Genomic DNA, 13,237 nt, shown 5'->3' with positions numbered 1-13,237 from the left:
GAAATGAAAAAATAACTGATCAAATTTCTGCAAATATAACTGCTAAAAACATAAAATTTATAATAATTAAAAGGCATCATCACTCAGTACCAAGCAAGTCTATGAATATTCAGTTTACAATAGAAAATAGATTTCTAGTCCATTTGAAAATTTATTCAGTCTCACTCCAAATCAGAAAAAAAAATAAAAGTTTTTGTGACATTTAACAATCACCAAATGACAAAAATACCTAAAAAAGTGAGAAAACTCAGTACTAAGTGATTAAGTCATTATGTCATGCATTGGTAGTAGAATTTCCAATTGGTAGAATCTTCTTAGAGGGCAGAGTGACAATACAAGTGGCATAAAAATAATCATATCCTCTGACTCAGTAATTACATAGTGAAGAAATACCTTGAATATTATCATGAAGAGGAAAAAAAAGATCTCTAGGAAAATGCATGCTCGTATTTTTCATAGAAATTTCCAAGTAGTGAAAAATGTCAGTGCAGCCTTTAAATGAGCTAACTTTTTCTACCTCCTCCCCTCAAATTGAACACTTTCTTGAAACAGAAAATTAATTAAAAACACCTGATAAAGTGACCATTTGTAAAGATGCATGCAGCATTCTGCCCTTGTAGTCCCCTCCACCTCTACCAACTGGAGGGGGAAGGTGTGTTTATTGTTATTCATGGCTTTCTCTGTTGTGTTAGTCATTGTTGGACTTACAGTCAGCATTTCCCTTTAATGAGCTTTCCCTTCACGTTGGAGTTTTTGCATGTTATTCTATCGATTTCACCTTGCATCGGTTCATATCTTCCCCTTGTCTCTTTGCATTAAAGAAGATTGACTTTTAGGTTATTGACAACCTTTATTTTTAAACTGAACTTATGATTTCTTCAGTATAGGGATCTTCCAGGGAGAAACTTTCCCTGTCAGTGCAGATAGCTCAGCATTTATTTCGACTTCCATCTTAGAGAATTGCCTACCTGGGGCAGAGACTTTTCCAGGATCACCTAGCCAGCATGCATCAGATACAAGACTTGAAACCAGGTCTTTCTTACTCAAAGGCCAAGTCCGTCCTCTACCCTGATACCGCTGTATAGCATAAAACCCAGAATTTTTCATTTGAATTTTAACTACTAGTAAACCTCAGAAATGGCTTCTTAGTCAGGTATCATCATCATGTGCTGTTTTCGTTTTATACCACAAGCCAATCGTAAGAATCCTTTAAGTTGGTAAGCATTATTTTCATTTTACAGAAGACAAAATTTAAGACTTAGAAGATTTTGCCCAAGGCCAAGATCTAGGAATAGAACTGAGATTTTTTGAAGTCTGATGTCCTTTTCACTATCCTAAGTTGTCTTTCCTACGTAAATCTTAATTATATGTTAAAGTATTTGCTGTGGGAATCCACTTTAAGTGTCTTCATGAATACCTATTTTATCAACTAAGCACAGTCAAATTCTTGCTGACAATTTTGACTATGTTTTAAAAAAAATTTTGGTTGAGGATGGGGGAGAAGCCTTAGGCAATTTGCACAACACAAACAGGGCAGTTTTGTATTTCTTCCATCACAGCAGCATCATCATAACTGTGTTCTTAAGACCTAGTAATAGACCATATATGACCATAAAATCTCATAATGTGGAAGTCTTGGAGCTAGAAAGTGCTCAAAATAAATAAAGAAGGAAGAAAAATTTTGATTATAAGGCATTGTATTATAGTGGGAAAAGCCCTTGACCTTAGAATTACTGCACTAGAGTGGAGTCTTGGTTGCCTCTCCCTGGTGTATGCTTTTGGGAAGGTCACTTAGCCCTTCTTAGTCCTCTGTTTCCTCAACTGTAAAATGCAGAATATTTGTCATTTCCCTCCCACATTCATTATGTAGGTCAGTGAAATAATGTGCATGAAGAGACATCATAAATAGTCAAAGAACATGTGGTTGTTGTTGTTGTTGTGTTCGTCCTTTGTTTTTGAAGAAGACCTTGACATCAGAGAATGATGACATGACTTATACTTGACTTTGTTTTGAGTGAGGGAAGGCTGTGCATTCACCAGCCTCAATTTCTCCTCCTGAGCCATGTGGCCAAGGAATATGTAAGTGTATGGAGAATGCACTATCATTATTATTAATCACTCATGATTTTATTAAATCTTCTCTTCCCTCTTCTTTGAGTCTGTGCAAGTAAAGCACAGTGCCAGCAGCCCTGAAAAGCTGGTCCATTGTGACAAGTGCTAGAGTGCACAGGCTCTGAAGTAGGTTTTTTAATGATCTTTGAGGAAAAGAAACCATGTTGAAAATGTTCTCTTCCACTCAAGGCATTTGAATAATTTTTCTTTTTTTCCTTCTTGTCCATATTCTCTTCTGTCCTCCCAGCAGTGGTGTTGGCAGATGGAGCCACAATTGTAGCCAATCCTATTAGCAATACATTTAATGCCACTCCAGCAGCTACCACCGTGGTGCAGACCCACAGCCAGAGTGCCAGCACGAGCGCGCCAGCCCAAGGCTCATCCCCTCGCCCAAGCATCCTCCGAAAGAAGCCAGCCACTGATGGGTGAGGAGGCCTCCAGCCTTGCAAAACAATACAAGATACTTAATTTAGAACAGAGCTGTTCAAAAAAAATGCAGCAATTAGTACCTCTCCATTGCTAACAACAAGGGTAAATCATTAGATTGGTCATGAAGTAGCATTTTTATTTTCTCCCAAAAACTTGGCCCTAGAGATTGTAGAATGAAAAGTCCATGATTTTTAAAGGGGTTTGCATATAGGCTTCCATGGTTTCTCTCAGGATTGAATTCTTAAAATTGTTAGAGTAGTCTTGGAATTTACTGTGCTCTCTTTTCTAGGGAGGTGTTTTTGTTGTTAATGACCACAGTCTGTTTTTCTTTTGTATAAAAAAGTTGTTCATTCTGGACTTAAAAAGTGACTGTGATTCACCACAGACTACGTGTAGTATTGTCCTATGAACCTCTGCACTGACTTTTCACTTTTAGCATGGTGGACACTATTATAAAAGTGACCAAATTTGGAAGGCTAAAACATTCGTTTTCTAGTTCTAATCACTTCTTAGGAAATGAAGTAGCTCTCACAGCTTTAATTTGAGAGTTTTGTATTGTTGGCATCTTGAACCATTAAGAACCTTCCCCGAAGCAGAGAAGAATTTGCCAAGGATGCTTATATTAACACTTTTAGTAAGCTGGATTTTTTCATTTCAAGACTGAATCCATAGTGAAATAACGATACTAACAAAAGCACAAGGTGAAGGTAGTATTGTAGCCATTATGATTACTACTCCAGTGTTTGACAGGTGGAAGGCATCATGTAATTGTCAATGTTTAATGTGCTGTATCTGGAGCTCTTTTTAAAGGTGTCTCTGTTTCAGAATGGCAGTCCGGAAGAGCCTCATTCCTCCTCAGCCACCTGAAGTCGCTAGTCCTCGAGTAGAAAGCTCCATAAGGAGTACATCTGGGTCACCCAGACCTTCGGGGTAAGGTCTGACTTGAATGTGACTAGTATTACTTAAGGTAGTGTGAGGAACTAAATATTTCAACATTTTACAACAGACATTATATTAGAGCACTACTTTGTGGTAAGAAATAACTTAAGAATGAATATCTTAAGTGCATTTTTGTGTAATACACAGGACACTACTGGTTCTAGCAAAGGGGTCAACAAGCTTTTAATCCTTTAATGCCACCAGACAGGGTCAGTGGTGACCCAGGAGGGTACAGGCAGTCTAGAAGTGCTGACTTAGGAAGGGGAAAGAGGGGAGAAAAAAAGGAAAAGGAGGAAAGTGATGCATTTGATGAGAAACAGTGAAGGGCTATCAGTAATAGTCTTAGTTGTTTCTTGGTTGTATTAAAACCATAAGCTACCTCCCCATTCCAATAGATATCTTTCTTTGCTAATTTGCTAAAGATTAATAAATTCTTTTCTTTCACTGTTACTTTTCTACTTTTAAAGTGTTGAAGATCTATTTTCTACTCTTGTTTTCTTTGTATGATTGTTCTCTAGTTTCTTCTTTTTGCCTTTTTCTGCCTATGAGAAATATTTGGACTTTTGTGCCTCCTTAAGTTAAAAATTTTCATAAAGTATGTTTCAAATTTGAGAAGAATATTCATGGTTTTTGAAAACTTTCTCAAATATAGCTGGCAGGTATGAATCCTGTCTTAGGTTTTACATCCTTTTTAACTACACCTGGGTGGGGGGTAGGTGGACCAGGTGAACAAAATGATTGTTTTATTTAGAAGTACTTTTCATATAGAAAGTGAATAAAGTAGAAACAAACAGGATAGGTGAAGATTTAAAAATTAATGTGGAGTGATATTTTTGAGTCATTATTCTCTTAGAGTTTGGAGGTTTAAAACTGATTCTTTAAAAAGATTACCCTGAAGTTCACCTTGGAAATAGTATATCATTTATTCTGGTGTAGTTTTAAATCAATGAATACAGCACCTAATTGTACAAGGTATTATTTTGGATGCTTCACAAAATGAATTATTCAAAGCTCCTCTCTCTAGGTGTTTACTAACTAAAACAACTTGATAATGTTTTGGTTTTATGTTTTAGTGCCAAACCTAAGCCAGAAATCCATGTGTCTATGGCTGCACCAGTCACTGTGTCTGTGGAGGCTGTGTCCAGTCAGAGTAGTGATCAGCCCACCATCGCCGTGCAGCCCACCTCTCAGCAGCCACCACCTGCCATTCCCACTATTATTGCAGCAGCCAGTCCCCCGTCACAACCGTCAGTGGCCCTGTCAACAATTACAGGAGCAGTCCCTGTCACACCACCCATTACCACTATTGCAGCTGCTCCCCCTGCATCGTCAGCGGTGGGTGGCAGCCTGTCCACTGTAATGGGGCCTGCAGTGCCAGAGATAAAAATTAAAGAAGAAGTAGAACCTATGGACATAATGCGCCCTGTTTCTGGTAAGTTCCTGCAAAGAAAAGAGTTTCTTTTCCCTTTAGAAATGTCCTTTTGCCTATCACCATATTGTTAAAGCTGGGACTCTGGTGGTCCATTTAAAATAATTCCTACAAAGAGCTCCTCTTTTCAGAGTTCATTCCTGTCAAAGCTTTTGTATCCACTGCATTATAAGACTCTGATTTTTAGTAAGTATAAGGAGGTAAATTTCTTTTTGAAGACTAAAACTTGGAGACTTTGATTCACAGGTGAAAGCAGTCTTCTTCCATTAGTAAATAAAGTCAGTGCAAACAACTTTTTTTTTTTACCCTTTATTTTTCTGCTGCTACCAATAGCTTATACAGTCCATTTTTCTTAGTATCTATTAAGAAAATGAAGATAACCAGAACATATATGTAGTGAAAGCTGAGGGATATTTAAGATTCTTGAAGAGGCTAGTTAAGAATTTTCATAAAGTTATTCCTGAAGAAAGGACTCGTGATCAGTTTCTCTCTATGCTTACTAAAATGTTTTGTTTTCCCATTCTCCTCCCAGCTGCATCGTTTCCTCTCTTTTTCACCACTGACATTTTCCAGGAAGTTTCAGAATAGTTTCTTTTGAAAGGCAGTTTGGGTGACCCAGGGTGGCTGGGCGGGTCACAACTTCAGTTTTTCTTAGCCTCACTATAGACTTAGTCTTGGCACTAGGCAAATCAGTTAACTTCTTTGTGCTATAGGCTTCTAATTTTTAACTGACAGACACTGTCTAATAAGACAAGAATAAGGCAGTGAGGTTTTATCACCATTTTTAATATGTTTTAAGTCCTCTAACATAGTCACTATATGAACTTTGGGGACTCTACTTACTTAGGTAACATTAATAGAGAGAAGTTCTGTGTACCCTGTCAGAAAGCAAATGCAGTCTCTTATTGCAATTGTGTTTTCATAGACTTTGTGCTTCTTTTCTGTCAGCAGTCCCTCCATTAACAACCAACACTGTGTCTTCATCTCTTGCGCTGCTGGCCAACAACCTGTCGATGCCTCCAAGTGACTTGCCACCTGGTGCCTCTCCAAGGAAAAAACCACGGAAGCAACAGCATGTGATTTCAACAGAGGAAGGTGACATGATGGAGACAAATAGTACTGATGATGAGAAATCCACTCCTAAGAGTTTGCTGGTAAAGGCTGAGAAACGCAAGTCTCCTCCCAAGGAATACATAGGTAATGGTGGCTTTTGGAAGTAGATCTCCAATGAAGCATTATTTTTTTTCCACTTTTCTCAAGTCAGTCATCTGCACTTGAGATTTTAAACTGTGAAGCTGGGCATAGGTGAAATTGGATAGGAAAATCAGATGTATTGCTTACTCTCTATTTTATTTTTCTTTTCCCTTTTAATAGATGAAGAAGGTGTGAGGTATGTCCCTGTACGTCCAAGACCTCCCATTACTCTGCTCCGACATTACCGGAACCCCTGGAAAGCTGCTTATCATCACTTCCAGAGGTACAGCGATGTCAGAGTCAAAGGTAAGAAAGGTCCCCTAAAGGAAGTAAACATTTGAATCCTTTCAAATACAGATGTTTCCTAATGGGCACCAAAGCATAGCCACATTGGAAGTAGCAGAATGGTCTTGTGGAAAACAGACCTTATGGCTTTTTGTATCGAAGTCATGAGTTGCTTTTTGGAAAATGCTTTATTGATGCTGTTTTTAAAAAAGTTGCTGTCACTTATCAATGAGTCTTCTTCCTCCCCTCCCCAGAACCATCTTTTGTAACAAATAATTACAATTAAGCAAAATAAGTCAACACACTGGCCTTATCTGGTAAGGTAAACCTCATTACACAGTAGTCCATGGCCTCTCTGGTCCAGGAGAAGAGGGAAAAGGTGCACTTCACTCTCAGTCCTTGGAGATCACTGGCCATCACTGAAGTGTTCTAGGGTTTTCTTCACATTCTGGTAACCATTGTGGTACATTAGTTAGGTCTTCACTGGAAGTTCTCTCCACTGATGAAACTGCAGGTCTAGTGTCTGCCCCCTCCTGTTTTTAAATCATCTTTGCCATTTTCATAGGTGTCAGCTATTTTTGCCTACAGTTCTCTGATTCATGATTTCAAACATTCTTCTGTAGGATTGTTGATAGCTTGCATTTCTTTTGAAAACTGTCTGTTCATATCCATTGAGAGGAATGGCTTTTTACATATAAACCATGAGTATCTGTTGTGAGTTTTCAGAAATCTCCATGATAAATGTAGGTGACCCAGTAAAATGAATCACTTTGTTTTCCATGTTGAGCAATATGTTCTTCACTTTTCTCACTAGCATAAAGGTCTTTTTAGGTACAAAGTGTTATCATTATTTGCTTCAACCTAGGATATTTAGTTTAAGGGGGAAATAGCCTTGACTTCAGAAAAACAGTTTGTTTCCAAGTCATCAGATAGGGATGTGAAGATTAACATTGGCTTCAGGAGGATTTGTAAGTATTTAAGTAGGCTGCAGTTGTTCCTAGCTACAATAGTTTATAGTTTAGTTTGACAGGCTTGTATCTTGGGCCCTGTAATAAGTTGGTACATATAACATGATGCCACATCCTGGGCCTTGAAGACAGTATTATAGTAAGGCTGTAATGGAAAAATGGTTCAAAGCACGTGTGTGTGTACATGTGTGTATACATATATGTGCATGTATGTATATAAAACACTTATCAATAGAGATTTCACCAAATTTATTGAACAACAAAAATGCATAAAAGTTCCTCTTTCAAGGAATTTCTCCTTCAGCCTGTACTAGTCTATAGATGATTCAGGTAAAATGTTGGGTAAGAGGGGTTTTGTTAAGAAAGTCCTTGAGAGGAGTCAGGAAAATAGCAGCTGCCAGGATAAACTGGGCATCCTTTTCTGTTCAGAATCCACACACACTGCAGGATGGGCAGTTAATGGCATCAGCAATGACTCGAGGTCTTTCATTCTATAGTTCTAATTTACATATTGTTCAGTCGTTTTAGTCATGTCTAACTCTCTATGATCCCATTTGGATTCTTCTTGGCAAGAAATGTAGTAGCATGCTATTTCCTTCTCCAGCTTATTTTATAGATGAAGAAACTGAAGTAAATGCGATTAAGTGACGTGCCTGGGGTCACACAGGTAGTAAATAAGTGTCTGAGCCCAGATTTGAACCCAGGTCTTCCTGACTCCAGGCCTGACACTCAATCCACTGTGCTACCTACTTACCCCTTTTAATAGATTTACTAATTTATCCCAGTTTACTCGTTGGGACTATTTCTTGATAAAGGGCAGTGTGACTATGTAATTTGGGGATGTCAGAAACCCTAAAACTTTGATCTGGATACTCATATGGTTTAAATTTATTTGCTTATGTTTCTCAGTTATTAAAATAAAATGTCATCATATTTACTTTAGATAGCCTAAATATTTTAGGGATGAGCTTATATTTAATTCAGTTCTACAAACATTTATTAAGCATCTACTACACATGGAGCTTGCTGATGAGGACAAGGAAAACAGTTAACTATTCCTTGCCTTTAAGGAGGCTACATTCTGCTGGAGAAATACAAGACGTACCTTGAGAAGCAGACAATGGTAATGGGGAAGGGGATCATGGAAGACTGAACGACAGAGAGCATTCTGAGGATGGTGGATCCACAGACCAGACTAGGTGAACCAGAAACAATCAAACACAGTAGTATAATAATCAGTGAGCCCAATGACAGCAACAGTTGCAATAAGGACTTTGAAATAGATTTAAAAATAAAACAAAACCCCTGGGAAGACTGGAAAGCAGTCTGGGAGAAATTAGTCCTATAATAACATTTCGCAGCATTTATCTCAAGTCCAAATTGAATACATGACCTGGATATAAAAGGTATTTTGTAAAACCTGTCAGAGGAAAGGGGAAGGAGATACTTCCACAGCTGTGAATCAGGGAGAATTCTTGACCAAGTAAGGGATAAAGAGGATCGTGGGAAATAAAACGGACAATTTTGATGATATAAGACAAGTTTTTGTACAAACAAAAACAATTAGAACTGGAAGTGAAATAGTTTACTAATGAAAATATCTTTTGTAACAGATTTTTCTGATAAAGGTTTGATAACTAAGATACATGAGGAATTGATACAAATATGTAAGAACAAGGACTACTTCCCACTAGATAAATAGTCAAAGAATATGAACAGGTCATTACCAAAAGAAGAAAGGCAAGTTATCAACAGCCATATGATGAAGTGCTCCAGATCACTGATAATGATCATGAGGCCTTTTATTTGCAGGTGAAACCTCCTGTATATATTATTTCCCTCCCCTATCCCCTAGGGAGTAACTTCTTTTCCCTTTATACCCCCAGAGTTTAGCAAAGTATTTTGCATGTAGTAATAACTTAAATGCTTTTTCATTTATTCAGTAAGAGAAATGCAAATTAAAGCAACTCCGAGATCATACTACACACCCAAAGATAACAAAAGGAACTAAGCAGCATTTGTATATGCCTACTATGTTCTAGGTGCTGTCTTTATAAATACTCCATTTAGGTAAGGTTACACTTATTTGAAGGGGCAGTTGGAGTTACAAATTAGTTCAACAGTTCTGGAAAGCAATATGAAACTGTAACAAGAAAGTCACTAAACCCTTTGACCTAGAAGTAGCACTAACTGACACATACCCCACAGAGATCAGACAGTAGGAAAGGGTCTCTGTATTTAATAAAACGCTATAGCAATACTTTGTTGTGGCACAAAACTGAGTAAGATGTGGTATCCTTTGACCAAGGAGGGGCAGAGCAAATTATTGTGGAGCAGTAGTGTCAAGCTGAAATAGAAAGGGATTCTTGCCAGCAGCATATCAGTTTAGAAAGCCACAGATTAATATTGTGTTGGCTTGTATTTTTATTTATTTTGTTAAACATTTCCCAATTTCATTTTCATCTGGTTCAGGCCATTTGCCTGTGGGAGTTTGACACCTCAGGTGTAAGGGAATGAAATGGCATGCTGTTATGCTGTAAAAAATGATCAAAGGAACAGACTGGCAGCACCCTGAAAAGACTTGCATGAATTGACACTGAGTAAATTGAGTAGAACCAGGAGAACAATTTACACAGTGACTTCAATGTTGTAAAGGAAAACAATTCTGAAAGACTTAAATACATTGATCAATCTAAGATAAATAATGATTTCAAAAAACTGATGATAATTCAGCTTTCCACCTTCTAGAAGAAAGGTAATGTGAAATACTGTAGGTACAAAATGAGGCATTTTTATTTTCAGACAGACCAGGGTGTGGATTTGTTTTGCTTGACTCTATTTGTTACAAGAGATGGCTTTTATTGGCTGGAGAGAGAGGAAGAAAATAGTGGAGAGTTTGATGATAGTAATGAAAAGAAAGAAAAGGATTTCTATACTACATTTTAAAAATACACAGAAGTTCCAAAGGGGATCCACACTGGCTGGCCAATGTTGGGAATACGTTGTTAATTTGAATATGTACTTCTTTTAAAAGCTATACATAACAAAGATTTGTTTCATATTTCATCTTTTTTTCTGTTCTTTGAATATGGAAACGTTCTGTTGATGTTTCTTCATGTTCATAATAAAAAATAACTAGAAATCTGCCAGTTTTAAAAGGTCTTTAACAGGTTAAATTTTTTTTTTTTAACATTTTTGAAGCATTCTTGGCTCCTGGACTGAGGAAGGGGTTTCTTGTTCCATTTTGATGGGTACTTGAATAAAATGAAGGAGAGGAACTACTTTGAAGACAGACATTGGTGGTTTTAGCTTTTATTACTGAAATGAATAAATTCACATTTATATTCATATGATTCCAGAGGAGAAGAAAGCCATGCTGCAAGAAATAGCCAATCAGAAAGGAGTATCTTGCCGAGCCCAGGGTTGGAAAGTTCATCTCTGTGCTGCCCAATTGCTACAGTTGGTAAGTGAAGAGTTTCAACAGTTTGAGCCACAGTGAAAGGAAATTAGATATTGCAGCTCCTTAATAAGCCAGTTGACCATCTATGAGGAAAACCTTTTGTTCTGAAGAACTTTTGAAATTTTAGCATTTGAGGTAGCTTACTGTCAGAATGGTATACACATTGTATTTATCCTAGGATCTTAAAATGGCTTCTGCTTGATACAAAGGTTCAAAATATTTGAAACAAATTAGATTAAATTTTCCTATCTTTAGAGTAGTGGTTATCTGGAAAGATTTGTAATCTTTTTAGAAGCATTCTAAAAGAGCAAAGCTATTACCAGTAAAGCAAGAAAAAAATAGGAATTTGAGCCAGTATGTGAAATACATCCTTACAAACAACAAAAAATGATGTTAGTCTGATGATATATTTACATCTTGTAAGGGATGGCAGACTAGCAGAAAAAATGATTGCCTGAATAGTTCTTTAGTTATTTGCAAAATCAAAGGGATTAACTAGAATTGCAGCACAATTGTTTTTACTCATTTTTTGTTTGTTTTTTGGGTGTGGGGAGTTGCCCAAAACACCAAAAAATGAAATGACTTTCCTAGAGGGTCACACTGCTGGTATACATTGGTGGCAAAATTTGAACGCAGGACGTTTGACTGTAAGGCTAGCTTTCTTTCCTCTATACCATGCTGCCTTTCTTGCTTAGGATAAAGACTAAAATCTCATAGTAGGTTATATTTAGTTGTTTGTTCTTATTTATTTCAGACAAATCTGGAGCATGATGTATATGAACGACTCACCACTTTACAGGAAGGTATTATCCCTAAGAAAAAAGCAGCAACTGATGATGATCTACACCGAATAAATGAACTGATACAGGTATGAGTCCTGGCCTCATCTTATTGATCTTATTAATCTTATTAATCTTATTGATTAAGTCAGCTTATTGAGTTTTTTACCAGGAAGCCTTAGCTACCACTTGGTAATTTTAGAAAAAAATAATCCACTGTCAATCTTAAATTACTTACCAACAAACTAAGATTTTTTTTTATATGTATAGTCTACTTTCCTGAAAAGTGTGATCAGAAATACGATTTTTTAAAAATTATTTCAAACAGTCTTTTATAATAACTGAATGGTGCTGTCTTCCGTTACAGGGAAATATGCAGAGATGTAAACTTGTGATGGATCAAATCAGTGAAGCCAGAGACTCCATGCTCAAAGTTTTAGATCACAAGGAGCGTGTCCTGAAACTTCTAAACAAGAACGGAACTGTCAAGAAAGTGTCAAAATTAAAGAGGAAGGAAAAAGTCTAAACTGAGGGGAATCAGGACTCTGTGGAGAATGGTATTGGGGTTTTGATTTTTGTTTTGTTTTTGTTTTTTTTCAAAGTGAAAAATGAAAATAAAGGAAGATATCCAGAGTACACAGAAGACAGCCAAAGGGACCTAGCACCCAGTGACTCAAAAAGGATCATTGTCAACCTGGTGTGATGAACCAAAAACTTAATTTCAGCCTTGTCCCTTTTAAACTTGCTTTGTGATCGCATTTGTTTATAGCCCTCTGATGTGTCAGTGCTTACTGAACAAGAATTAGTGACACAACTAGATGGCAGGCATTTCTCAGCCTTCCATTTTACAAACTCTGTTTACCCAGTGGATTCCTACAGGAAATGTATAGATCCTGAACTGAAAATATCCACTTGGACCATCTGGTATATCTGTCTCCACAATGAACATGAAACCTCTTCCAGTCCTCCCAGTCAGTTCTGTTTCTGACCTTCTTTGTCTGAACTAGCTTTTTACAGCCAGTGCCATGCCACTGGGGGAGCTGCCACATTTCAGATTTTAAGTGGTTTTGAACTTCTAGCTCTTGTTATTTTTTAAAAGAACCATTTCAAAGTGATTTTGTGGTATTGTTTGTCCTGTGTGTGTCCAAGTTGGTTTTTTTGTGGTGGTTCAGGGCAGGCAACACCATTGGTGCTCTGGGATCCTTGTTTTGAAGTACATCCTCCACACAGTACTTCCTATAGCTGGTGTGATGCTGTTAATTGTATGTACTCCATACATCTCCAGACATTAATAAAGGACTCAGTGAGGTTTTTGTACATGAGCATCTTGTGTCTTTTTATAGTTTATAATCTTACATTGCTGTAAAATCCCATGTAAATATTCTGTATTCACCTCTTAGGCCCCAGGCAGGAAAATAAAGCTAAAAGAAAAACTTCTTGGTAAAGATCATTATCTGTTGTTATGTCAGAAAAAATCTTCTAGAGAGAATAGCATTGTCCTGTAATAGAAATTCCTTTTCAACATCCCAAAGACGCTGACATTCATTTTACAGAGGGCACAGCAGTGATGACACCCCAGGTTCCAAGTAATTGGGCAATTAATTGAAAATAATCCAATTTCCCATACTTGGCTTCTATAGCT

General features: G+C 37.2%; 1 protein-coding gene across 9 annotated transcripts in view; it reads left to right on the top strand.

Annotated features, from left to right (window-relative positions):
* Nucleotides 1-12,912, top strand: part of SAP130 (Sin3A associated protein 130) — a 51,080-nt gene extending 38,168 nt beyond the window's left edge. For 5 of the 9 annotated variants that reach the window (XM_072613471.1, XM_072613472.1, XM_072613473.1 and 2 more), the window contains 8 exons: nucleotides 2,360-2,537; nucleotides 3,367-3,471; nucleotides 4,554-4,912; nucleotides 5,858-6,106; nucleotides 6,284-6,409; nucleotides 10,716-10,819; nucleotides 11,571-11,684; nucleotides 11,963-12,912. In XM_072613471.1, the coding sequence (XP_072469572.1) occupies nucleotides 2,360-2,537; nucleotides 3,367-3,471; nucleotides 4,554-4,912; nucleotides 5,858-6,106; nucleotides 6,284-6,409; nucleotides 10,716-10,819; nucleotides 11,571-11,684; nucleotides 11,963-12,121 (1,394 nt within the window). In that variant the 3' untranslated portion in view covers nucleotides 12,122-12,912. The remainder of the gene's footprint in view (nucleotides 1-2,359; nucleotides 2,538-3,366; nucleotides 3,472-4,553; nucleotides 4,913-5,857; nucleotides 6,107-6,283; nucleotides 6,410-10,715; nucleotides 10,820-11,570; nucleotides 11,685-11,962) is intronic. The other 4 variants (XM_072613474.1, XM_072613467.1, XM_072613469.1 and 1 more) reach the window with 3 other exon arrangements.
* Nucleotides 12,913-13,237: the final 325 nt, after the last annotated feature.

Source organism: Notamacropus eugenii, chromosome 5, assembly GCF_028372415.1.
Source record: "Notamacropus eugenii isolate mMacEug1 chromosome 5, mMacEug1.pri_v2, whole genome shotgun sequence".
Lineage (NCBI taxonomy): Eukaryota > Metazoa > Chordata > Mammalia > Diprotodontia > Macropodidae > Notamacropus > Notamacropus eugenii.
This window is presented reverse-complemented; position numbering and strand designations above follow the sequence as displayed.